Source organism: Serinus canaria, chromosome 26 (genome assembly GCF_022539315.1).
Source record: "Serinus canaria isolate serCan28SL12 chromosome 26, serCan2020, whole genome shotgun sequence".
NCBI classification, from domain to species: domain Eukaryota; kingdom Metazoa; phylum Chordata; class Aves; order Passeriformes; family Fringillidae; genus Serinus; species Serinus canaria.
In genome coordinates, this window is record NC_066339.1 from 97,488 (window position 1) to 121,051 (window position 23,564).

At 60.1% G+C, this 23,564-nt stretch overlaps 2 protein-coding genes across 8 annotated transcripts; both read right to left on the reverse strand.

Moving 5' to 3' along the window:
* Positions 1 to 516: 516 nt before the first annotated feature.
* SARS1 (seryl-tRNA synthetase 1) lies at positions 517 to 7,960 on the reverse strand. The gene is made up of 11 exons (XM_009097358.4): positions 7,759 to 7,960; positions 5,609 to 5,679; positions 5,363 to 5,443; positions 4,670 to 4,828; positions 4,075 to 4,218; positions 3,740 to 3,895; positions 2,804 to 3,025; positions 2,275 to 2,404; positions 1,259 to 1,416; positions 1,043 to 1,172; positions 517 to 969 (listed from the first exon to the last, which is right to left on the reverse strand). Exons 1-11 carry the CDS (start codon positions 7,892 to 7,894, stop codon positions 818 to 820), a joined length of 1,539 nt encoding a protein of 512 aa, XP_009095606.1. The 5' UTR covers positions 7,895 to 7,960; the 3' UTR covers positions 517 to 817.
* On the reverse strand, positions 5,609 to 23,479 carry ELAPOR1 (endosome-lysosome associated apoptosis and autophagy regulator 1). Of its 7 annotated transcripts, XR_007780109.1 has the most exons (24): positions 21,164 to 21,339; positions 18,988 to 19,108; positions 17,838 to 18,030; positions 16,575 to 16,722; positions 15,967 to 16,047; positions 15,621 to 15,726; positions 15,394 to 15,543; positions 14,957 to 15,045; positions 14,707 to 14,884; positions 13,978 to 14,106; positions 13,805 to 13,895; positions 13,619 to 13,724; positions 13,409 to 13,546; positions 13,052 to 13,306; positions 12,261 to 12,434; positions 11,261 to 11,426; positions 10,531 to 10,627; positions 10,353 to 10,454; positions 9,705 to 9,831; positions 9,458 to 9,636; positions 9,215 to 9,380; positions 8,817 to 9,068; positions 5,806 to 5,880; positions 5,609 to 5,679 (listed from the first exon to the last, which is right to left on the reverse strand). XR_007780109.1 is itself a non-coding variant. In XM_050985090.1 (23 exons), the coding sequence occupies exons 4-23, from the start codon at positions 17,996 to 17,998 to the stop codon at positions 9,000 to 9,002; spliced, it is 2,712 nt and encodes a 903-aa protein (XP_050841047.1). In that variant the 5' UTR covers positions 17,999 to 18,030; positions 18,988 to 19,108; positions 20,667 to 20,734; positions 21,164 to 21,339; the 3' UTR covers positions 8,223 to 8,999. The 7 variants fall into 7 exon arrangements, 4 of the variants coding, with proteins under 4 accessions (XP_050841047.1, XP_050841046.1, XP_050841045.1 ...); XM_050985090.1 differs by lacking the exons at positions 5,609 to 5,679; positions 5,806 to 5,880 and adding an exon at positions 20,667 to 20,734 and having other exon boundaries at positions 8,223 to 9,068; XM_050985089.1 differs by lacking the exons at positions 5,609 to 5,679; positions 5,806 to 5,880 and having other exon boundaries at positions 8,223 to 9,068; positions 16,650 to 16,722.
* Between the last annotated feature and the right edge of the window lie 85 nt (positions 23,480 to 23,564).

Here is a 23,564-nt window from a genome sequence, read left to right on the forward strand (position 1 = left end):
TGCAGGCAAGCGGTGCGGAGTCGCCTCCACCCCCCGCTCCCCCCTCACCCCGGCAGAACGGGTCCGACGGGTACCGGGGAGGGGCCCCCCAGCGCCGGGGAGGCGCTTGGAGCGCCGGAACCCTCCCGCCTCCGCCGGGGGCTCCGGTGACTCACTGGGCCGCTCCCCGCCGGTTCCACCCGACACCCGAGGCCTGACGGGGGTTTCCCACGCAGAGCAGCGGGCGGCAGCCAAGCCTCCCCGCATGGCGATGGAAGGGGCAAAGGGGGCAACCCTCCCGTGGATCACCCCACACCGGAGCGGGGGGCGAGCAGCAGCTGGGACTGAGGCTGGGGACTCTTGGCCCCACTTAGCATCACAAAGGGGCTTGTCCGGGGCTTTGTGTGGGGTTGGCAGGAGAGAGGGAGAACGGGGAGGAGAGAGATGCAGGGGGAGGGGGAGGGTGGTGTGCAACGGAGACACCTCCCCAGGCTGGACCCCTCCATTCTTTCCTCGGAACTCCCAAGAACACACAGCTCAGCAGCTCTTGGCTTTATTTTGGATGGAGGAAGGTCATGTTACATGGGCACGGGGTCCCAAGCACCATCCAGCATGAGGGGGACACATGGGGGATCCCAGCCCGACTCAGCAGGGTAAGGGGGACACACAGGGAGAGGGGCAGCGTCCTGACAGTGTCAGTTCTTTGTGGAACTGGAACCAATCGGGGACAGACGGTGACACCCCTCCGAGCAAAGATGATGATGAAGGGCACAGCCTGGCGATGAAGGTGAGATGACTTGGGAGGCCCCTAAAGTCCTTGGGGTGTGGGGGGACACCCTCAGACCTCCATGTTCTTCATCTGCTCCTCCAGCACCTGGTCATGTCCCCCGCCTGCCTTCTTCTTGCCCCCTCCTTCCTGCTGCTTCTTCTTCTTTGAGAGCTCCTGCTCAATGGGTGCCGGCTTGATGAATGGAATCAGCTCCCGTAGATCTGGGAAGACAAGGGACCACGGTCACCCCCCCACCAAGAAGCAGGGGATGGGGAGGGCACAGGGGGATGTTACCTGGAGGCATAAAATTTTGGAGCTTTTCAGGGATGCGGATGCCCTCAGGAGTCTGGTGGTTCTCCAGGATGGCGCAGATGGTGCGGGTGGTCGCACACATGGTGGCATTCAACATGTGCACAAACTCTACCTGTGGCAGGGGGACACAGGGGACACCTGTGACATGGGGAAAGCAAAGGAACACAGGGAGAACTCCCCTATGCCCACTAGCCTCACCTTGTCCATCATCTTCTTGGTCTGGCCATAGCGGATGCGCAGGCGCCGGGCCTGGTAGTCAGTGCAGTTGGAACAGGAGACAAGCTCACGGAAGGCGCCAGAGCCAGGGAACCAAGCCTCCAGATCCAGTTTTTTGCTGGCTGCATGGTTCAGGGAACCTGGAAGGGGAACAGTGCTGAGTGAGGGGTCCCACTGCCATCCTGAATTTTCCTGTCCTGGGGCAGAGTGTAGGGTGAAGCCTCCAAAGTCATTCCCGCAGCTTGGTGCTGATCCAACATGGATTTCTGCTCTGCCATAGTGATGTGGGGTTACACCTCAGGCAAGGAAATGTGGGGTACCCATTTGGCCACAGAGTGAACAAGCCACAAGCTGTTTGGTCATGGGGACATGGGGGTGTGGGAGTCCTGCCCACATATGGGGATGTGGGAACTCCTGCTGAGCCACAGGACATTGGGTTCCTGCTGTGCCATGGGAATATGGGGGTCCTGCTTACTCACAGGAATGTGGGGGCCTCTCTCAGCTTTGTGGATGTGAGATTCCCACTCAGCTACGGGAACACAGGGCTCTTTCTCAGCCACATGGACATGGCCTTCCCACTTGACTATGGGGAGGTAGGATTATGCCGTGGGGATCTGGGATTCCTGCTTGGACACAGGAATGAGGGATTTCTGCTCAACCGTGGGGCTGCGGAGTTCTCACTCTGCCAATGGGGATAAAAGGGTCCTACTCAGCCACAGGGAGCTTTTAAACCAGATCTTTTTCCTGTGAGCATATCCAGGAGGAGCTGGGACATTCCAACTGTCCCTCTGGAATGGACAGCAGGGACAATCCATCACAGCAGTGTCACACCCGCTCCCATGAACCCAGAGCAAGGCTGAGGATTCCATAGGAAACAAAATGTCCCCTTCTCTTCCTCCGTCTCAGGCTGGGAACAGCAATGAGCCAGAGACAAGAAATTGCCATGCAGGAAGCAGGTCAGGGCCCCCCTCAACTCCCCGTGGCACAGGAGCCCCTACCTGAGACGATGTTGACAACGTGGTAGGGAATCCCGAGGGACTGGTAGAATTCCTCAGCTGTGGCCATCATCTCCTCAAATATCTCCCAGGATTTGTTGTCATGGGGAGAGGAGTAGACAAACTGCTCAATCTGCAGGAGAAGAAATTCCACAGCGACACCAGGTATAACTCCAATTCCCTCAGGAACCCCACGGTGACACCCGGTACAGCCTGAATTCCAACTGGAACCCCAGAGTAACACCCAGTACACCCCAAATTCCCACTGGAAACCTGCAGTGACATGGAGTATAGCCGAAGTTCCCATAAGAACCCCACAGTGACATAAGGTACACCCTGAATTCTCACTGGAACCCCACAGTGACATGGGGTATACACCCCAACTTCCTGATGGAATACCACAGAGACAGTGGGTACACCCTGAATTCCTGCTGGGTAGGCTGCAGTGGCACCAGATAGACGATGAATTCCCACTGGAACCCTACTGCAACCCTCAGTACACCCCAAATTCCTCCCGGGACCGCTCCTTCACCTTCTCAAACTGGTGGACGCGGAAGATGCCGCGGGTGTCCCGGCCATGGGATCCCACCTCCTGGCGGAAGCAGGTGCTGAGCCCCGCGTACTTGAGAGGCAGGTCCTCTGGTCGCAGCCACTCGTCGCGGTGCAGGGCGGCAATTGGCTGCTCTGAGGTGGCGATCAGGTACTTCTCATCAATGGAACTGTCCTCCGCCCGCTCACTGCCCTTCCCAATCACCTGCAGGGGACATGAGCCACCAGCCCTCTTCTAGCTGCACCTGCACCTCCAGGGACCAGCAGGGAAGTTTTCCAGGGCCAGATGGTTTGGGAATTCATTACAGGGGGAGTTTGTTGGTTGTTCAAAGGGGCTGATGGCAGGGACAAATCACCTGTATCACCCGTGGAGATGGACTCCAGAGATGAGCCACCTCCTTGTCATGTCATCACCATCACAATCCACCTCCTTTGTCACCTATGTCACCCATGGAGATGGCCCCCAGAACATATCACCTCCTTGTCACTGCACTGCCATCATGTGTCACCTGTGCAAATGGACCCCAAAGATGAGCCACCTCCTTGTCATCTCATCACCATCATGTGGCACCCATAAACATGGACCACAGAGATAAGCTACATCCTTGTCACCACATGTCACCATGGACTCTGGAGACCAGCCATCTCCTTGTCACCTCATGGCCATCACAGTGTGTCACCCATGGAAATGCACCCCCTCCTTGTTACTGCAGTGTCACCCACAGAGGTGTTTCCCACAGAGGTGGACACCCAAGACAAGCCATCTCCCTGTCACATCATCACCATCACAACGTGGAGATGGATCCCAAGGAGAGGGGAAGGAACCACTGCTACCATTGCTGCCACCACCACAAGCTTGCGCTCCACAGCCCCGTGGGGGTGCTTGCTTCCAGGTCCCAAATCCGGAGCGATCCCTTACCTTGTAAAGCTCCTCGTCAAACTGGCTGAGCTGGGCTACCTCCTGCATCACCTCCTTGCGCATGAAGAAAGGGGTGTACACCGGGGTGTACCCCCGGGCACGGAGGCTCTGCAGCGCGTACTGGATTAGTGCCTGCTCCAGGAACACCAGTGGGCCCTGGGAACAAGGTCACGCTGCCTGTCACACACACACTCTGCTGGGCCACTCCTCCTTGCTCAGAGGGTCCAGGAGGCCTCTGGATGCTCCCATCATCAATCCCATGGGAGGAGAACCAAAGGCCCCTGTCCCTCCTTGTTCCCCTCTGAACCCGATCATTCTGGGGTCACAGCTCTCACCTTAAGGAAGTAGCCACGGCTGCCAGCCACCACGGCGCCCTTTTCCCCCTCATAGCCATCCACCATCACCACCAGGTCCACATGAGAATACTTCTTCCTGCAGCTGCAGTCACCCCACACCCTCTCCACCTTGTTGTCCACATCCTGCAGGAACCCGAAGAAAAAAGAAGCAGGAGCCTATCACCTCCTCAGTGCTCTGGAACGCTGTGACACCAGTCCCTGAACCACACTGGGCCCACTTTGGGAGCTCAAACTCCAGCCTGTAGCTTATTGTGCAGCCACTTGGCAGCAAGCCTGGCCCAGTTTTGCTCCCCCTGGGAAAATATTCCTGTGGAATGAATGGAGGCAGCAGAGGGAGACCCTGTCCTCACCGCAATAAGCGCCTTTCCCATGAATTCCCCCAACAATGATGTGCCCAGTGTTGTCTGAGCTGCTCTTTGTCTGATTCCGGTGGGAAATGCTGGCTTGTTATGCAGATTTCCCTCACCCGCCCACCCAGACAGGCTTGGGGGATCCCCTGCTGGGAGCCCCCTGCTTCCCATTGTGAGCTTCATGGCCCCTCTGACCCAGCCCCACCTCCCTTCCCGTGTCCCACCTCGTCATTGCTAATGGGCACCGAGGGGTGGAGGAGGTTCCCAATCTCCCGGAGGCTCTCAAAGCGTTCAGCCTCCAGCCGCAGGCGCTCAGAGTCGCACTCCAGGATGGCCTCATCAATGAGCAGCCGAATTTTCTTTATCTGGGATACCTGAAGACACTGCAGAGAGACCTCCGGATGAGATGGGGGAGAGAGAAGATCACTGGGAAGAGGGTCCTCATCATCCAGCACAGGGAATCCTAGGCCCAGCATGGTGGATTCTGGACCCTCCACATATTCTGGAGTGAATCCCTGGGCTGGACACATTCAAGAACAGCCTGAAATGATAAACGGGTGACAAGCTGGAATCTGGAAGGCCTGACCTGCTCCCATGTCAGCCAGCATTGCATTCATTACCCAGGGTGATTACCAAACTGGGATGGAAGCAGGCAAGGAGGGACACAGAAGGACTGAGGCTGCTCAAATTGCCAGGGATGAGCCCTTGACTGACACTGTGATGCTGGGGAAATGGAGGACACTGAGGAAGAGTTAGTTATTGCTGGTGTGGGACTGAGAGATAAAGGATCCTCCCAGCTGGGGCATCAGGCAGTCCCCCCTCATTTAGTGGGCACTTCAGGCCACCAATTTGGGCAATTCCAGGCAAAGCTCTGGACAAACTCTAGGCACAGTGGAGGGAGTTGGGGTCTCACTCACACCCAGGACATCAGCCGTGAGTTCATCCAGGTTCTGTGCACTCTCTGGTACAGACTCATCCGTTCCTACTGGCTCCTTTTTCTGCAGCAAGAGGAAAAAGGAACCCCAGGAGAGTTAAAGAGCAAAATTCCAGTGGGAAAACATCCCTCAGTGACACAAGGGAGAGACTGGAGGGCTGGGAGAAGGAGAGATGTCACCAGTTGGTGATGTCCCACCATAAGGTGACCCAGGGCACTTGTGCCCCACCTTCATCTTGTCCCCAATGGTTTTGCTGCACAGGTTCTTCAGCTTGTTCAGGTTGTCGGCACGAAACCTGCCTGGAAAGGAAGGCAGGGGCTGTCACCAGGAGTGAGAGAAGGGCTGGGGCCCCTATCTGGTACAGAGAGGTGATATGGAGCCCCCATGGGAGCAGCAGAGGGAGTGGCAGTTCCTGGAATACCCACAGGCACCATTCCTCAGTTTTTTGGAAAGACAGAGGTTGATCGTGTGGAGCAGAGCTGCAAGGAGTAGGGATGTCACTGAAAAACACCAGGAGTGACATTGCACTAGGACCTCCATGCCAGTCTGGAAACCTCCATGACATGCTGGAACCGTGCTGAAACCATGCTAGGATGGGACACCCCAACTCTAAGATGAGAATCCTACACTAGGATTTCCCGTGCTGGGCTGGGACCTCCACAGTGGGATAGGACCTCCACACGGGGACCCCCATGAGGGGATGGGGTCCCCCACACTGGAGTGAAAGTCCCATTCCTGGCTGGGAACAATGTACTGGAATGGGATCCCCACCCCATGCTAGGATCCCCCACACTGGGCTGTGACCCCCATGCTGGACTGGGCACCCCACCCTGCCAAAATGGGAATCCCTCCACCAGGATGGGACCCCCCCAATCCGCATAGGATCTCCAAACTTCACTTAGACTCCCCCAGTGCTGGGCTAGAACCCTCATGCTGGGCTGGGACCCCCACACCAGGATGAGATTCCCCTCATGCTGCACTGGGACGCCCATGCCAGGCTAACACCCCTCCCTCCATAGGCTCACAGCCCCCCATGGTGGGACCTCCCTGTTAGGATGGGACCCCTACACTGTGCTGGGACCCCACATTGTGATGAGACACCTCCCTCAGCGGGATGGGATTGCTAAGGACTGAGCAGATACTGGGATCTGAGGCCACAGTGATGAGATTCAGGGGGTGTTGGATGAGGGAGCATGGATGTTCCCCCTTCATGACCCCAGAGCTGGGAAGAGCAGAGCCCAGGACCCGGGGCAGCTCAAACTGGGGGCACCTACGCTGAGAACGCGCCACCCTAATCAGCGGGAGGGATCAGTCCCCAGAGGATCCAGAGCCAGGGAACATCAACAGGACACAGCATGGCACAGCACGGGCTCCACGCACCGGCGCCGCGGGATTGCATCAGCCAGCGCGACCCGCCAGCCTGCCTCACCCTGCAGGCATCCGCCATTCTCCTGCACCGCCGTCCTGGGGACACAGAGCCCGCGGGAAGGGGGCTGGGAAGCGGGTGGTCCCTTGGACATCAAGGCAAATGCATTAAAGGGGAGCCCCAAGCGCCGCTTTCATCCCGCAGCAATGGAATGCTGGGGTGCCCTGGGAACGGCGGGGTTTGGAGGTACCCACTCCTCCCGCCGCCCTCCAACTCCTCCCCACATCCGGCACCCACTGACGGAGCTGGATGCGCTTCCCGCTGCTCCAAATCCCGCCGCGAGCCACGAGGAGGGGGCTTCTGCCCCCCCACCCCCCCAAGCCGCCCAGGTGTGGGTGTACCCCAAATTTGGCGGTGGCACTGTCTAGATCCTCCCCGCCCAGCTGGATCCTGCGGCAATGCAGGGAGCGGATCCCTGGGGACCGCAATGGGACGGGATCCAAGTCCGGGCTAAGGGGAACCTGGGATCTGCCCCCCAGCCTGGGAGGAGGGAAGGCGCGTTTAGTGGGAGAACTTCTCCCACCTCAACCCCTGGAATTAGGGACGAGGGGGATCCACCCAGGGACAGGTCCTCGGTCTCCGCTGTAACCTACCCACAGGATCCAGTCCCAGTGGGCAGTGATCCTCTGAGGTGATCCCCGCGGGTTGGGGATGAATCGACAAACAGCCGAGGAGGATGGGAAAGACCTCCCGAAAGGTCACCCCATCTCATTGAGGAGGTTCGGGGATCAGTGTGGGGGCCGCTTCCAGCTCCTCGGGAGGGAAAGAGGGACCCTAAGGGATCCCCCATCCGCGAGGAGGGGCGATGGTGGGGAGGTCCTATCACCTGTGGACCGGTCACCAGGCTGACGGGGTGGGGGGAAAGGCACCGGGAAGGGGAGACATGCCCGCGTGTCATAAGGGGGTGCCCACCCCGGAGGTTCCCTCCCCTCGCCCACCCACCCCCACGTACACCTCCGCCAGGCGCCGTCCACTCGCACCAGCGCATCCACGAGCCCGGGGTCCTTGAAGCGCTTGCGCTGCATGTCCCGCACCATGGCGGGGTCTCCGCCCTTGTCGGCGCGAAACAGGTCCAAGTCCAGCACCATGACCGGTGATGGCGGCGGCGGCACCGGGAGCGTCGGCGGGGGCAAGTGGCCCGCGCGCGTGCGCGGAAGGGGCGTTGCCGCGACCATGGGGACGGGAGCGCAGCAGCGCCCCTTGGTGGCCTGGAGGCGGCGCAGCAGGACGGGAGGGCGGGGCACGGAGGGGCGAGGGCAGCACGGGAGTGATGGGGAGGGTCGGGGGCCGAGCACCCCTGACCCCCGCCGAAGGGGCTTCCAGCGGGTCTGGAGGCCCAGGCAGGGCGAGAGGACGGGGGTATTGGGAAGTGTTGAGAGGGTTTGGGGAGGATATGGCGGGGTCTGGAGGGGCCCGAGCGGTCCGAGCATCCTTGAGCCCCCCCGCCAGAGGGGTCTCCGAGGTTCTGCCCACACACCCCGAGGATTCCTAGGGTTCCTCAGCTACATCCAAGGCATACTGGTGGGCTCTGCGGATCTCCTACCGGAGGACACCTCGCACCCCAGTTGCTCATGGGGCTCCCAAGAGCTGCCCCATGCCCCTCTACAGCACCCCATGGCACGACTGTGGTCAGTGGCATCACATGTCACCTCATGTCACCCTCCTTGGGGGTCCCGGCGGAGTTCTGGGGCCTCAACCCGTGTGGGGGACCCTATAGCACTACCCCCATGGAGGGGGCGTGCAGATAGAAGTAAAAGTTCCGCTGCTTCCTCACCCTACCCCTAGACACCCAGTCCCACGCGTGTGACACCCTGCGGACACTCCCACATCCTCACCCCACCCATTTTTGGTGCCCACGCTCAACTCCCTGCACCCCCTATGCGTGTCCCCCCGCCCCCGTCATGCCCACACACATGGAGCCCTTATACAAACCCCACTCCTGTATTTGGCATTTTTGGGTGCTTGGGATGGGGAGGACATGGTGGGGGGCACGGGTGGGGACACACGTACAAAACCCGTAACGAGGCTCCGGTCCGAAGCGGGTCCTAAGGCCACGTTGGGGGCGCGGGAGGATGGGCCGTGGGTACCCCCCTTCCCTTCACAGCTGCCCGCGGGCGGGGTGTCCGTGGGTGCCCCTCTGGCCCGTCACAGCTTCCGGGAGGGCTGGGGGATGCGAGGGTGCCCCCTGTCCTCTTACAGCTCCCGATCGGTGCTGCTGGATGAGGTCTTGAGCGGGACCGAGTCGAATCCATCCGGCATCCGCTGTGGGGTGGGGAAATTGAGGCCCGAAGCCCCCGGGGTGGGGAACTGAGGCACGGACCATCCTCAAATCCCACCCCCACCATGGCTTGTCCGGCGGCTACTCCAGGGTTGTTTCCACCCCCCACCCACCCGACCCCACTCCTCACCTTGGCCGTTAGGGCTTTGAGTTTTCCAAAAAGTGACATTTCGGTGGCAAAGAGCAGCTCGTCCTCCGCGTCCTCCCCCTCCATGATGGCGCAGCTGTCGGGCGACGTCGCGTCGGTCTCCCGGGCTGCCGCGTCCATCACCAGCTTGGAATATTTGTATTCCAACCTGGGAATGCAGGCGGTGCCATCATCCTCCCTGTGAAAGTGCCCCCGTGTCCCCAAATCCCGCTGCCAATTACTCACTTTTGAGTCTTTTTCCAGAAATAAGCGGCGAGCGCGGCTAGCAAGACGGCCACGCACGTCCCAGTGGAAATTCCCACTTTTAGCCAAAAATCCACGCTCCGGCATGCCTGGATCACCTGCGGCGGTAGGGCGTCTCCGCCGTGGCACAGCCGGGGCTCTCGCCACACGTAGGTGGTTTTCTGGTGGAGGGGAAAGGGGGTTCAGGGGCCGTAGGAGCCGCAGCCCAGCCCGGGGCACGGGGCGATACCTGAACGCCGCCGATACAGGCGCCGACAATGGGGCGGTGGTGGGAGCTGGAGCAGCGGGGACATCCCTCGGCCGTCACCCACAAGAAATGGAAGGTGCAGCCGTCGCAGGTGCCCTCGGGGCATTTGCTGGGGAGGGACAAAAAGTGGGTGCTCAGGTGACGGTGAGATTCCAAAGTGAGGATTACAGCTAAGGTGATACCCCAGGGTCGGGACAGCATGACAGCGGTATCCCCAAAGTGAAACACTCCAAAGAAGTATCTGCCGATGACAGCAGGGGATCTTGGAGGCTCCCAACACGCAGGGCGCCGGTGACGCAGCCAAGATGATACCTCAGGATGAGGGATTCTGACACAATGTCAGTGTCCTCCCCAAAGCAAAGCACCTCAGGGACACGCCCACCCATGACAGCAGGAGATGATTGGGTCCCTTTGGGAGTCCCCTAAGCCCGCCTTGGTTTCCCCGGTGTCCCACCGTCCCACCCCCCCCACCCTGAGAACAGCCAGGGTGACACCTCAGAGTGAGGGACACTGACACTGTGACTATGGTGTCTCCAAAGTGAAGCAACCCAGGGATATGCCCAACCCTGACAGCAGGAGATGCTTGGGTCACCCAAAATCTCCCTCAGGGGCCCCGTGTCCCCTCCCCACCTGGGGACAGCCAGCGTGCCAGTACCAACGCGCAGGGGGTCACAACGCAGGCGGATGGTGGTGGCCCGGCCACTGCTGCAGGGCTGTGTCATGTCGTTGGACCTGCCAGGGGACATGGGGGGTCAGGAGGACAGTGGGGGCACAGTGTGGGTGTCAATCCCCTGTCACCTGCCTGCACCTGAAGAAGAAGATGATGTCAGGCAGGTCAGGGTGGCTGGGGGGGAAGAGCTCTGGGGGAGACACGATGCCGTCCAGCACGGAGCTGGTGGTGACACCTGCAGGGAGAGAGGGGTGTCTCCAGTCCCACTGGGGTGTGTTCCAGTCCCAGTGTCCTAGTGCCACCAGAGGGTCCCAGTCCTACTAGGGTGTCCCAGCACCACCAATATATCCCGATCCCAACAGGATGTCCCAGTGTCAGTGTCCCAGTCCCACCTGTCCCAGTCCCACCAGTGTGTCTCAAGTCACACCATGGTGTCCCAGGCCCACTGGGGTGTCAGTGACATATACTAGTGACAATGTCCCAGTCCCAAACAAGGTGCTCTGTAGTGTCCCAGTCCCACCAGAGTGTATTTCGGTCCCATTGGGGTATCCCTGTGCTACCAAGGTATCCCAGTGCTGCTGAAATGTCCTAGTGCCAGTGTCCCAGTCCCAGCAGAGTGTCCCAATCCCACCAGGGTATCCCACTCCCAGTGCCATTGGGATGTCCTGGTCCCTGTCCCACCAGGGTGTCCTAGTCTCAACAAGGTGTCCCACTCTCAGTGCCACAAGGGTGTCCCAGTCCCCCTGAAGAGTCCCAGTGCTGGTGTGCCAGTGCCACCCAAGATGTTCCAGTGTCTGTCCTGCCCATGTGCCTCAGTGACCTTGGGGTGTCCCAGTGGCCCAGGGTGCCCCCCTCCCTCCCTGCTCACCCAGCAAGTGGTCACCCAGGCTGATGGGCTGAGAAGACACGGCTGCACGGGCACCAGTGACATCAGGGGGCACCAGAATGGCCTGGCACACATAAGAGGTAACCACACGGGCAGGGCCCCCCAGACCTGCTGTCACATTGTCAGCACATGAGGCCATCTTCCTGCCCTGTGGGGACATACATGACACACGTGTGAGGAGTGAGACTGTGTATACAAGGGACTGGCATTTGTGTGTGCAGGGCCATAGGTGTGCAGGTGTGGCTGCACAAGTGTCCATATGTGTTTACATGAGTGTTCACATGTGTCTGCACAACTGTGCAGATGTGTTTGTGTGACTGTGCACAAGTGACTGTGTGTGTGTGTGTGCAGGTGTAACAGTATGTACACTTGTATTTGCACACCTGTGTGTGGGAATGTGTTTGCATACACGTCCTTGTGTTTGCATGACTATGAGCACATATGCATGGGTGTGTCTGTGTCTTGCCACCTGCATTCCCCGTCCCATCTGTGTGCCCAGGTGTGTGCCTGTGTTCACCCACCCAGAAGCCCATTTGTGCATGTGTATTAGTGAGCCCTCCTGCCTGTGTGCCCACCTGTGTTTCCGTGCCCACCCTCCTGAGTACCCACCCACTGTGCCCATGTTTGCGCTTGTGCCCACCCACTTGCATGCCCACCTGTGTGCCTGTGTTTGTACTCATGTGCCTGTGAGTGCACACACCCTCTGTGTGCTCGTGTTTGCACTTGTGTACTATGACCACCCACCCATGAGCTCAGGTGTGTTCCCATACATTCATGCATGATCCTGTGCCCTCCCGTGTGTGCCCTTGTGTGCCTTCCCGGGTGTGTTCCCATGTCTGCATGCATGTTTCCATGGCCTCCTGCCCACATTTGCCTACTCTCCTGAGTGCCCACCCATGTGGCTGTGTTTGCACTTGTGTGCCTGTGCCCACCCACCAGGTGTTCCCATGTGTGCACATGTTTTTGCCCAGACAGGTCTCACCTGATGCCCACAGAGGCTAAGGCGGAAGTGATGGCTGTAGCGCAGCCCTTTGGGGGTGAAGCTGGACCCAGTGCCCACCCCGGCACCTTGGCCCAGCGATGGGAACTCGAAGTGCAGCATCTGGCCTGGCAGTGCCAGTGCCAGGCTGCAGTTGTTGTAGCATAGCGATCGCAGCTGGGAACAGGGACAGGGAGCTTAGAGATAGCCATGCCACCCACTGGGAACACCCTTGTGGGGGACTCTGGAGAGCTGGCACCACCCCTCAGAGACAGCAGGGCCATGGTAGCACCCACCAGGGTCACCCACTGCCACCCACAAGTGTCAGATACTGTCACCCATCTGGGATGGCTGGGAGGGGCTGGTGTCATCTCTCTGGGGATGGCTGGGGGACTGGCATTACCCACCCAGGATTAGACATTGTCATCCACATTGCCACCCACCCAGGATTGCCACAGGGCTGGTGTCACCTCCCTGGAGATGGCCAAGGAGGGCAGGCATCACCCACCCTGGGTCAGACACTGTCACCCACACTGCCACCCATCTTGTCACCCACCCAGAATGGCTGTAAGGGGCTGGTGTCACCTCTGTAGGGACACAGTGTCATGCATCCAGGATGACTGGGGGAGGCTCGTGTCACCCACCCGTGATGGTGTCACCCTCCTGGTGGTAGCCAGTGCCACTGTCTGGGACATCCTGGGTGTGGGGGAGGTTGGTGTCACTCCTCTGGGGCCCATTGGCATCACCCATGGGAACACTTACGGACACTTGGACCCCCTGCCATCCCCAGTCACCTGGTTGCTGCGTGTGCCAGGGCCACAGGGGTGGCAGGTGGGCGTCCCATCGGAGGGGTGGCCCCACAGGTAGGTGCCAGGTGGGCAAGGCTGGCAGGTGCCTGAGCTGGGGTCCACAGCACTGCCAGGGGAACACGGGGCACAGGACCCTGTGGGCTGGGGGGCACAGCGGCGGCAGAAGGAGGCCACCCCGCCCTGCACATTGGTGACGTTGATGCTGTACAGCTTGGCCACATCACTGGTGAACCGCCGGCCCTGGCACCGAGAGCACCATCACCATCTGCCCCCAGCCCCCCACCAGACCTCCCAAAGTGGAGGCCCTCTAGCCCTCTCAAAGCAGGGCCCCCTGTCCCTCACCGCCTCGTGGTAGGGGGTACGCTGGAAGGCCCAGGTGAAGCTCATGGTCGCGTTCTTCTCCACCAGGTAGGTGTAGGATTGTTTCCCCGTGGAGCCTGTCCATGTCTCCACCGGAGTGTTGGTGTGTGAGTTGACACCCTGTGGGGACGGGGGAGGTGGCACCACCCAAATTCACTGTGCCCCCCCAAACTCCTGTGTCTCCCCACTCACCACCATAAAGTAGAGCTCACAGCCAACACTGCACAGCGTCTCGAAAACAAAGGTGATCCTGGCCACCTCCCTGCTCTCTGTGTCCTCCAGCACTGGGCTTGGAGGGCTGGGGACAGCATGGGGACACTGCTAGGTCTGCTCCATGGCCATGTCCCCCCTGCTCCCTGGTGGTGGCCCCCACCTCACCTGAAGCCAGGGACCACCAGCGTGAGGATCATGAAGTCGCTGTCAGAGGCTCCAGCTGCCGTGTAAATGTAGTCCCCAGCTACCTCCCAGCCTGCAGGGGTGCAGTGACACTCAGAGAGGTCCCTGGCAGTGCCCCAGCAAGGGACAGGGAAGGGACAGCCCTCTGCCACTACCTGCAATGCCCTTGTACTCGAAGTTGATGCCGCTGAGCACGGTGGTCTCCATGTTGGGGGGCAGCACGTTCCACCACTTGTACTCCAAGCCCAGCACCGGCTCAGTGCCCTCTGGGCAACTGAGGCAGGCTGGGGAGAGGAGGCAACAGCCCTGCACAGGGGTGGCACCCACCTCCCCCACTGTCAGCTTGGTGTGCCCTGCTTGCCCCTTGAGGCCAGTGATGGGGACAAGAGGGGACAGCCCTGCACTAGAGTGGTAACACATTCTCCTCCCTGCAGCTTGGGATGACCTGGTAACCACCTCCTGGGGACAAGGGTGGAGACAGGAGAGGACAGCTCTGTACTGAGGTGGCACCCACCTTCCCTAGGCAGCTCCAGGGATCCCAGTTACTTACTGGGGACAATAACTGGGATGTTCTTACTGGATACATAGGGACAGCCCTGCACCAGGGTGGTACCACCTTTCTCTCTGTCAGCTTTGGGTGCCTTGGTCACCACTTCGGAACAATGATGGGAACAGGATGGGACAACCCTGCACTGAGGTGGCACTCATCTCCCCCTGGCAGCCCCAGAGACCCCAGTTATTCCCTGGGGACAGTGGTGGGGGTGTCCTTATTGGAGCCATGGGGACAGGAGGAGACAACCCTGCACTGGAGTGGCATCCACCTTCCCCCAGCAGCTCAGGCTGCCCCAGTCACGCTTTGGGGACAAATGACAGGGTCGCCTTACCGGAGCCGTTGGAATAGAAGCCATAGGGACAGGGCTGGCAGGTGCTACTGTTGCCTTTGGCAAAGCCAGGGTTGCAGGGGGGGCATTGGGTCTTGATCCCCGAGGATGGCAGCCGGGCCGCCTGCGGCAGCTCCTCGCTGCAGATTTTGGGCTCTGCCCACTTGTACATCAGCTGGGTCTGCCGGGGGAGCGAGTGAGCCGGGGGGGCACCAGGGGACAGGGGCCCACCCCTGGGGTGCCCCCGCATTACCTCCCCACTGGCGTCGCAGGCCGTGTGGGTGTAGAAGAAATCCTTGTCCGTGCAGGGTGGGCGTGGCTTGCAGGACCCCGAGCCGGGCTCTGCCGAGGGGGACACGGCGGGTGAGCCAGCACAGCCCGGGGACACCAGCGCTGTTCCCACCACGCGGGGTGTCCTTGTCTTCCCTCCCAACCAAGGGGTAGTGGGTGCTCCCTACTCCCCACATCATCTCTCCGTCCCCCAGGGCCACTCCTGCAGTGCAGATTGCGGGGACAAAGGGACCCCTAAGGGTGTCCCCCCTCAGCGTAGGTGTCAGGTTTGTCAGGGCAGCCAACCCTGTCGTCACCAGGGGATGTCAGGTCACACCTGCTCCCCACGTCACCCCTTCCCAGGGTCATAAACTAGAGGGACAGCTCTGGGCGGGGGGAGCCCCGGGTGTCCCCTCTCACCAGCGTAGGTGTCAGAGTCGCAGGGCTGGCAGGCGGTGGCTCCTTTGCCAGAGAAGGTGTCGGCGGGACAGAGCTGGCAGGCGGTTGAGCCGGACGCGGGGGCGAAAGTGCCGGGCTTGCAGGGGAAGCACTCGGAAGTGAAGGCCACCCCTGGGAGCGGGAGGAGGCTCAGGTAGCAGGTACGGGGGTGCGCGACCCCCGAGACCCTCCTTTCTGCCCCCACCCACCTGTAATGCCGATGTTCCTCACCAGCACTGGTTTAGGCACCTTGGACCAGACGGAGAAGGCGGTGGTCCGCCAGTACAGCACGTTGTTCCCACGGCTCAGCTCCACCTGGGAGAAGGATCCCATGGGCCTGGGTAATCCCACTGCCAGGGATGGGTTTGGCACCATGGGTGGGGCATCCCGCTGCCAAGGAGGAGGCTGGCACCAGTGGAGGGGGGTGTGTGGCACCCCGTCTGTCACCACCCTCCTCAGCCTCGTGGAGCAACTTCTTGCTACGGGAGGGACAAGAAACTTCGGGGCAACACCGAGGGACCTCCCCCGCGGTGTCACCGCCGGCCGAACACTCACGCTGTGTAATTCCCAGCCCTTCTCTGTCGTCCGCATCCAGCGGGACTCCTCCACCGTGGGCTGGCACTGGTCGTTCTGCACCTGCAGAGAGAATGTCAGGAACCTCATGTTCACAGGGACCCTGTACGTCCCCAGGGACACACCCCCATGCTCCCAGGGACCCTCCATATTCCTAGGGACCCCTCCTCATGTCTTCATGAACCATTGCCATATCCCATGAGGCTCCCCCCATGTCCCCAGGGAGTCCTCCATGTCTGCAAGGATCCCCATGATGCCCCCAGGGACCCCTCCCATATATCCAGGGTCCCCTTCCCCATGTCCCCAGAGACCCCTGTCACATCCACCAGAGATCCTGCCATGTCCCCAGGGACACACATCATGTTCTCAGGGACTCCTTCCATGTCCCCAAGGACCCCTGAGGAGTCCCCATGGACCACTCAGGTCACAAGAGACCTCTCCCATTTACCTAGGGATCCTTCATGTCATCTAGGACCTTCTCCCATATCCCAATAGACCCCTCCATGTACCAAGAGACTTCTCCCATGCCCCCAAGGACCCTCCCATGTCCCCAGAGACCCACACCCTCCTCCCCTGCGCCTATCACCCACGAAGAATTCAAAGACGATGCTGCTGTCAGGGTAGATGTACTCGAAGGTGACAGTCCCCGACTGCTTGAGGCTCACAGCATACATGAGGGTGGCCGTGCACTCATCTGTGTTGGAGGCCACGTAGTCCCCCAGAGGCACCCATGTTGACCTGGGGCAAGTGATATATCCTGTCACCTCTTTCAGCAGGCAGGACAGGGATTGTAGGGACAGCTGGGAGGGTCCCCACGAAGCAGGGGAGAAATGGGGGGCACAGGGGCTTGGGCACACCTTAGGGACATGGCAAGGTGTGATGGCTAGGTACATATCCCTGGGGAGAATCCCCTGGCCCGCTTGAGAGCCGTGTGGACTGCAAGGAGAAGAGAGCGGGGTCCCCCTGTTCTGGGAATGTGGCTGGATGAGGAACATGCTGCTGGGAATAGGGAATGCCTAAGAGGGGCATCAATGGAGCAGCGTGGTGGTGCCAGTAAAACTGAGGGTTTGGTGGTTTTTGGTACAACTGGGAGGGTTTCTTGGTTGTTGGTACAACTGGGAAGGCTCAGTGGTATGGTACAACCAGGAGGATTTGGTGGCTGTTAGGGTACCCAGGAGGGTATTTGCTGTGTACAGTGGATGCTGGTACAACCAGCTGGTGGGAAATTCAGTGGCAGCAGAAAAACTGGGAGGGCTTGGCAGCTGCTGGTACAACAGAGAGGCCTTGATGGCTGCTGGTACAACCCACTGGTGGGATGTTTAATGGCTGTGGAACAACTGGGAGGGTCTGGTGGCTGTCAGCACAATCAAAAGAGTCCCCGCAATCTGCACTGGGGGATGGAGAGATGATGTGGGGAGTAGGGAGCACCCACCTATGATCCTGCCAGTGAGGATCATAGGGCTGTGGCAGTAAAGGCTCTCGCTGGTGGCACAGGGGTGTGGAGACCCCCATGGATGCCGTAGAGATCCCCATAGGCGCTCTGGGGACCTCCATGGGTGCTCTGTCTCCAAGGAATATTGATGTGGAGGTCCCATGGGGGTGGGGTCCTGCCACTTCTGGGGGGGGTGATGCTGCTGGGTGTTCCCTTGCTGTGACCAGGGTGCCCCTGTAGTGCCCTGCTGGTGTCACCTCCCAGGGCAGGATGACAGAAGGGTGTCAGAGCAACTGGACGCACAGGGGCACTAAGGATGCACAGGGGTGTCACACCCATCCTGCTCGTTGTGCCCTGCACCCAGTCCTGACACGCCAGGTGCCCATGTGCTGGCATCACAGCCAGTGACACAGTGACTCACGCTGTGCAGTTCTCTGCTGCATCGCCAAAGCCATCATCCACCTCCAGGTTGGTGGCCACGTTGGCAAAGCCATGGGGCACCTCATCCCACTCATCGAAGCGGACACCAGTGCCAAGCGAGTAGGTGCCCACAGCGCAGGGCCGGCACGTCTGCGTCTGCATCTCCAGGAACTCACCCGCCTTGCAGGAGAATGCTGCCAATGGAGACGGATTTCTAAGTGCTCCAGCTGGTGGAGGTGCTGGGATCCCCAATTCTTACCATTCCACAAAGGCAACCCCCCCATCCATGAATTTTGGTACCTGACGCCCAGCTCTGCCCAATCCAGGCAGGATGTAACGCTCTACCATGCAGCCGGGACACCCCCAGGCTTTGGGGGCATGTGTTTGGGATTCCCATCCTGCTCATCACACCTGGTGAGTGAGTTTGTGTGAGGGGGATTCTCATCTTGCTCATCCTATTCTGGTGCACGTGTGCAATGGGGAGATTTCCATCCAAGTGTGTGTGGTGGGATTCCCATGGCTCTCATTCCATTTGGTAACTGTGTGTGTGATTCCCCTCCCATCCTCGTGCGTGAGTTTGTGTGTGATTTCCATCCCTCTTATCCCATCCTAGTGCCCACGTGTGGGATTCCTGTCCCATCCTATCACATTATGTGTGTGGGATTTCCATCTCTCTCAGCCCATTCAGGTGAGTGAGTGCTCATCTTGCTCATGCTGTCCTGGTGCATCTGTGGGAGGAGGGGATTTCTATCCCAGTGTGTGTGAGATTCCAATCCCTTTCATCCCATTCCATGACTGTACGTGTGATTCCCATCCCATCCTGTCTGTGTGTGCATGTATTCCCATCTGTCTCATCCCATCCCAATGCCTGTGTGTGTGTGTGGTTCCCATCCCTCTCATCCCATCCCATCCCAGGGAGTCACTGTGTGTGTGATTCCCATTCCATCCCATCCCAGTGCTTGTAGTTCTTCTACCATCCCATCCTGGGGGGATTCCCATCCCACTGATCCCATTCCATCCTCCTGCCTGCACTGGAGCCAACAATGGCTGTGCTTGCCTCCCCACTCTCTCCCACCTCTTACCCTCATTTCCCATCCCTGCAATTGCCACCCCCCAGCCTGACCCCATGCCATTCCTGGTGGGAATCTTACAACATTCAGTGCCCCTGACAGGGTCAGGCAGGCCAGTGCAGAGTCCAGGTGTGTGTGGTACAGCCACCCTCCAGCGCGATCCTGAGCTGTCACATGCTGTGTACTCATAGTGGTACTCGGACTGCAGGAGAAACAGAGGGAATGTGCAGGGAGCTGCTCCCGAGACCTCCCGGGCTGCCCCCACACCCTTTGCTCCCTGACTGGGGCTGGTCCCTGGACCCAGTAGCACCTTCAAGGGATAGCTTTGGGTTAAGATGTGGCAATGTCCTATGGTGCCCAGGGCCTGGAGAGGGTGAGCCTGGGAGGGTGCTCAGAGTGGGGGCAGGAGAGAGTTCAATGTGGGGGGGATGCTGGAAAATGGGAGTGATTTGGGTGGGAGATGCTCTGGATTGAGGGGAGCTGGGGACCAGGGGGATGCTCGGAGTGAGGGAGTATTGTGGCAGGGGGAGGGGGGGGCAGTTTGAGAGGATGCTGGGAAATGGGGGTGCTGTGGGTGGGGGGATGATCCAGCTGGGGTTGCCCAGGAGCCTTGGAGCAGCAGCAGCCCTGCACCTCTCCCTGGTGTGGGGATGAACTCCTGTGCCCCCTCCATGTTTCTGGGATCATATGGCACTGTCACGCCCCTTGGCGCAGCTGTGACACACTTTGCTCATCAAACAGCTGTGGCACAACCCCGGGCATAGGGCGGGAGCGCAGGGGGGACCAGGGGGAACCAGGAAGTGCTGGGGACAGCAGAGGCACCGTGATCCCCAATCCTGCCAGCTGCACCAAGCTGAGACTGGCTTAAGGCTGGTGAGGTGACGCCAGGGACAGACAGCGTGGGTAGGGTGAAGGCCACATCTGGTGGTGGTGTTGGGGTTTGGGGTACAAGGGGAGCTCCCCACCCCCCCCCGCCCCCGCAGCAGCTCTGAGGTGTCAGAGCCAGTGCTGTGGCTTCATGCTCCCAGCGGCTGCTGGAGCGTGGCAGGTTGATGAGAAAACAACTGCTTTGATGTTCCCATCAGCTGGAAACACAGCAATGGGGGGGGGGAAAGAGGGGGATGGAAGGGGGTGTGAAGGGGAAAGAGGGATTGGAGAGGTAAAAGGGGGGTGAAGAAGAAAAAGTGAGGACAGGGAGATGCCTGCAGCACCCCCTGCCCATGTACAGGCAGCATGGAACCCCCCTGGCCCTGGGATGGGGACACAGAGAAAGGTCCCCACCACCCTGGGGTTCCCAGAGGGTCACTCCAAATTTCAGCAGCCCCGAACTACCACACTGCTCTCAGTCCTAAGGGGTTTCATTGGGGAGAGGGTATTTTTTCTCTCTTCCTAAACTTTTCCAGGTTTTCATTAAATCTACATAAATTGACCTAATTCAGCCCCAGGGTGGCTCTGGGGTTGAAGGCCACCCCAAACTGCCACTGTAACTCTTCTCTGGCGAGGGGAGGGAGAAGGGCTGTCCCTTATGAAGGACAGGGGACACCCCCTCTGGGGGACTGATTGCTCCTGGGGCAGGTGCCAGCCCCAGTCTATTGTTTCCAGCTCGGGATCGTGGAACACGGACAAAAATAATTGGATCAGAGAGAGGAAAAAAAAAAAATCCTGGCCCAGATTAAAAGCAGTCGCAGGTCTGAGGAGGGGGGAGGAAAATTGGTGGGGGGGGCAAGACAGACAACCCAGGGAGAGCATTGGGGGTTCACCTGCTGTCCCCAAGGTTAACAGATCCTGGTGAGTGACAGTTTTTCTTCACAGAATACCATGTGCTGGGCTGGGAATGACACGTGGCCATTGGGATTGACCCCCACACACACTCCTGGTCACCACCCCAGCAGCACTCAGGGAGATCCCAATGTGTCTGAGGGGTAGGGACTTAGGGACGATGATGGGTTGACACCAGTTGGGGTCCCCAAGGAGACCCTCAGGCACTGGCCGAGCCACTGGGAGCAAAGACTGCTCCCTGAGACCCCAGGAGGTCGGCCAGTCCCTCCCCCCTATAGGAGACACCCCATCCCCAGTGCCACCGGGACGCCCGACCCCCACCTGTCCCCTCCTTGTCCCCCCTCATCTCATAGGGAGCGGCCTCCCCGTGCTCCGGGACTCCGTTTCATCGGTGTGTGGGGGGGAAATTTGGGGGTGATTGCAGTGGTGCCGGTGGTTACCGGTTGCCCACCCCCCCGCCCCCCGCCGTTCCCGGTACCTCTTTGCAGACGTGTAGCTGCTCTCCGGTGCGTCCCGGTGACACGATGACAGCCAGACACAGCGCCAGCGGCATCCACCGGGCTCCGGTACCGGCCATGGCGGCGGCAACGGCGGTGGCAACGGCGGCAGCTCGGCCGGTGCGAGCACCGGCGCCGCTGCCCCGCCCCCGCCAACGGCCCTGCCTCCGCGCACCTGCCGCTACCTGCCCCCGCCCCCGGGAACGGGAATAGGCACTGGGAGAGGTAGCCCCGGGAACGGCACTGGGCATCACCTCCGAGAACGGGCACCGGGAACGGTGGGAATGGCAGGGGGTATCGCCCCAGGGAACGGAAACGGGCAGTGGATCACGAACAAACCCCCCTGGAACGGCAACTGGCATCGCATCCGTGAACGCTTGCCATGAGAACGGCACCGGGAATCGGTATCGAGAATGTTAGTCATGGGAATGGCACCGCGCATCGGTGTCGGGAATAGAGACACGCGAAGGGAACTCCCAGGAACAGCACGGCCAAGGTTATACCCGGGAATGGTATCCCGAGATTGGCGCCGGGCATCGGCACCGGGAGTGTTATCCATGAGAACGCCGCCGGGAGCCCCATCATCCTTGGGAGTGCATCCCCAGAAACGGGACTGGGAATGTAATCCCCGGAACGCGTTCCCGGGAACGGCATCGGGAACTTATCCCTAGGAAGGGATTTGGAAATGCTATTCCAGGAACAGCACCAGGACCGTCTCCGGGAATCATGCCCCCGCCTCCCCGCCCCCGGGAACAGCCCCTCCTCCGCCGCCCGGGGCTGGGGAAGGACCGGGACACGGCGAGGGGGAGTCATGAGCCCCCCGCACCCCGGAGCCACCTCCACCCCACTGGAGACTAGGTGCCACTCTTGTGCCCTTCAGGCCATGTCCCCACGGAGCCGGGCCAGCCCCACTGCAGGGGGGACAGGACAGGGGACACATGTGGCTGTATATTCTGGGCATGGAGGACACGAGGGACATAGGGGGTACAGGGGATATAGAAACACGGGGACACAGGAACATCAAGGACATTGGGTACAGAGCTGATACAGGGGCACGGGACAAGGGGAATACAGGGGACATGGGAGAATGGGGGACAAAGAGGGACACGGGATATAGGGGGTATCTGAACATGGGGGACGAAGGAACACAGCTGGTAAGGGGCTACAGAGGGACACTGAGTACACAGCTGATATGGGAACACAGGGAGATGGGGGACGTAGGGGGACATGAAGGATACAGACAACATGGGAACACAAGGGACATGGAGCACACAGGGAGATGTGGAACACGGGCATAAGGGGACCACAGTCACAAGAGAACATGAGGAACAGAGCTGCTAAGGCAATCCAGAGGTCCCAGCTCTGGTGGCACAAGGTCACCCTGTGTGTTGGCGGACACTAGTGACACATGTCCATCTGTGGTGACACAGGGATGCCAGCAAGTACCACAGGCAGAAGCGACACAGAAAGGAAACAAGCCTGTCCCTATGGCAGCATGGAGACAACCCCACACCTACATGTGCCACAGCTAGAGACAGTGGCATGGGGTGGCCATGCCCCACAGCATCCACAGTGTCACCTGGCAGATGAAGCCTGCCAGGCACCATTAAGCTGGTGACCTCCTCTTAGAGTGTCCCCAAAGCATGGCCACCACCAGCAGCCACCGCAATTGCTTCTCCCAGTAACACCAGAATCACTGCTGTCCCCTCATCACCACCACAGCCTTGTCACCACCACAGCCATCCCTTTTTCACCTCTGTGGCTGTCCTCTCAGGCTCATCCTCTTGTCAACACTGTAGCCACCCCTCGGTCACCCACCTTTACTGTCCCCTTGTCACAACCATGGCCGTCCTCTTGCTATCACCACAGCTGTCCTCCTGTTATCACCGTGGCCATCCTCTTGTTACCAGCACAACTGTACTTTTCCAGTTTCCACAGGGGCTGTCCCCTGGTTACCATCAGAGCTTTGTCAGCACCATAGCTGTCCCTCTTATTACCTTGGCCATCCCCCAGTCTTCACCATGGTCGTCCCCCTGTGGCCATCCTCTTGTCACCACCACGGCTACCCCCACCACACACCCCCAGTAAAACACAGAGGCCGTGGTGCATGCAGTTCGTAAGTCTAATGAGAGTCTCCGGTGCCCCGCGGGGCCAGCACGGTCCGGGCCCAGCTCACACACGTGGCACGGTGCCACCACAGCCCCGTGTACAGCCTTTGTGCGGCACACAGCTGCAGGGCCCGCTGAACCACTGCCAGCACGGCACGGAGCGTGTCCCCGCAAGGCCAGCACGGAGCCCTGCAAACCGCCAACCGAGTCCGCGGCAGGGCGCACTTCCCGCCTCCCCATGTGGGCCGGCTGACTACGCCGGGCTGAGGCTGGG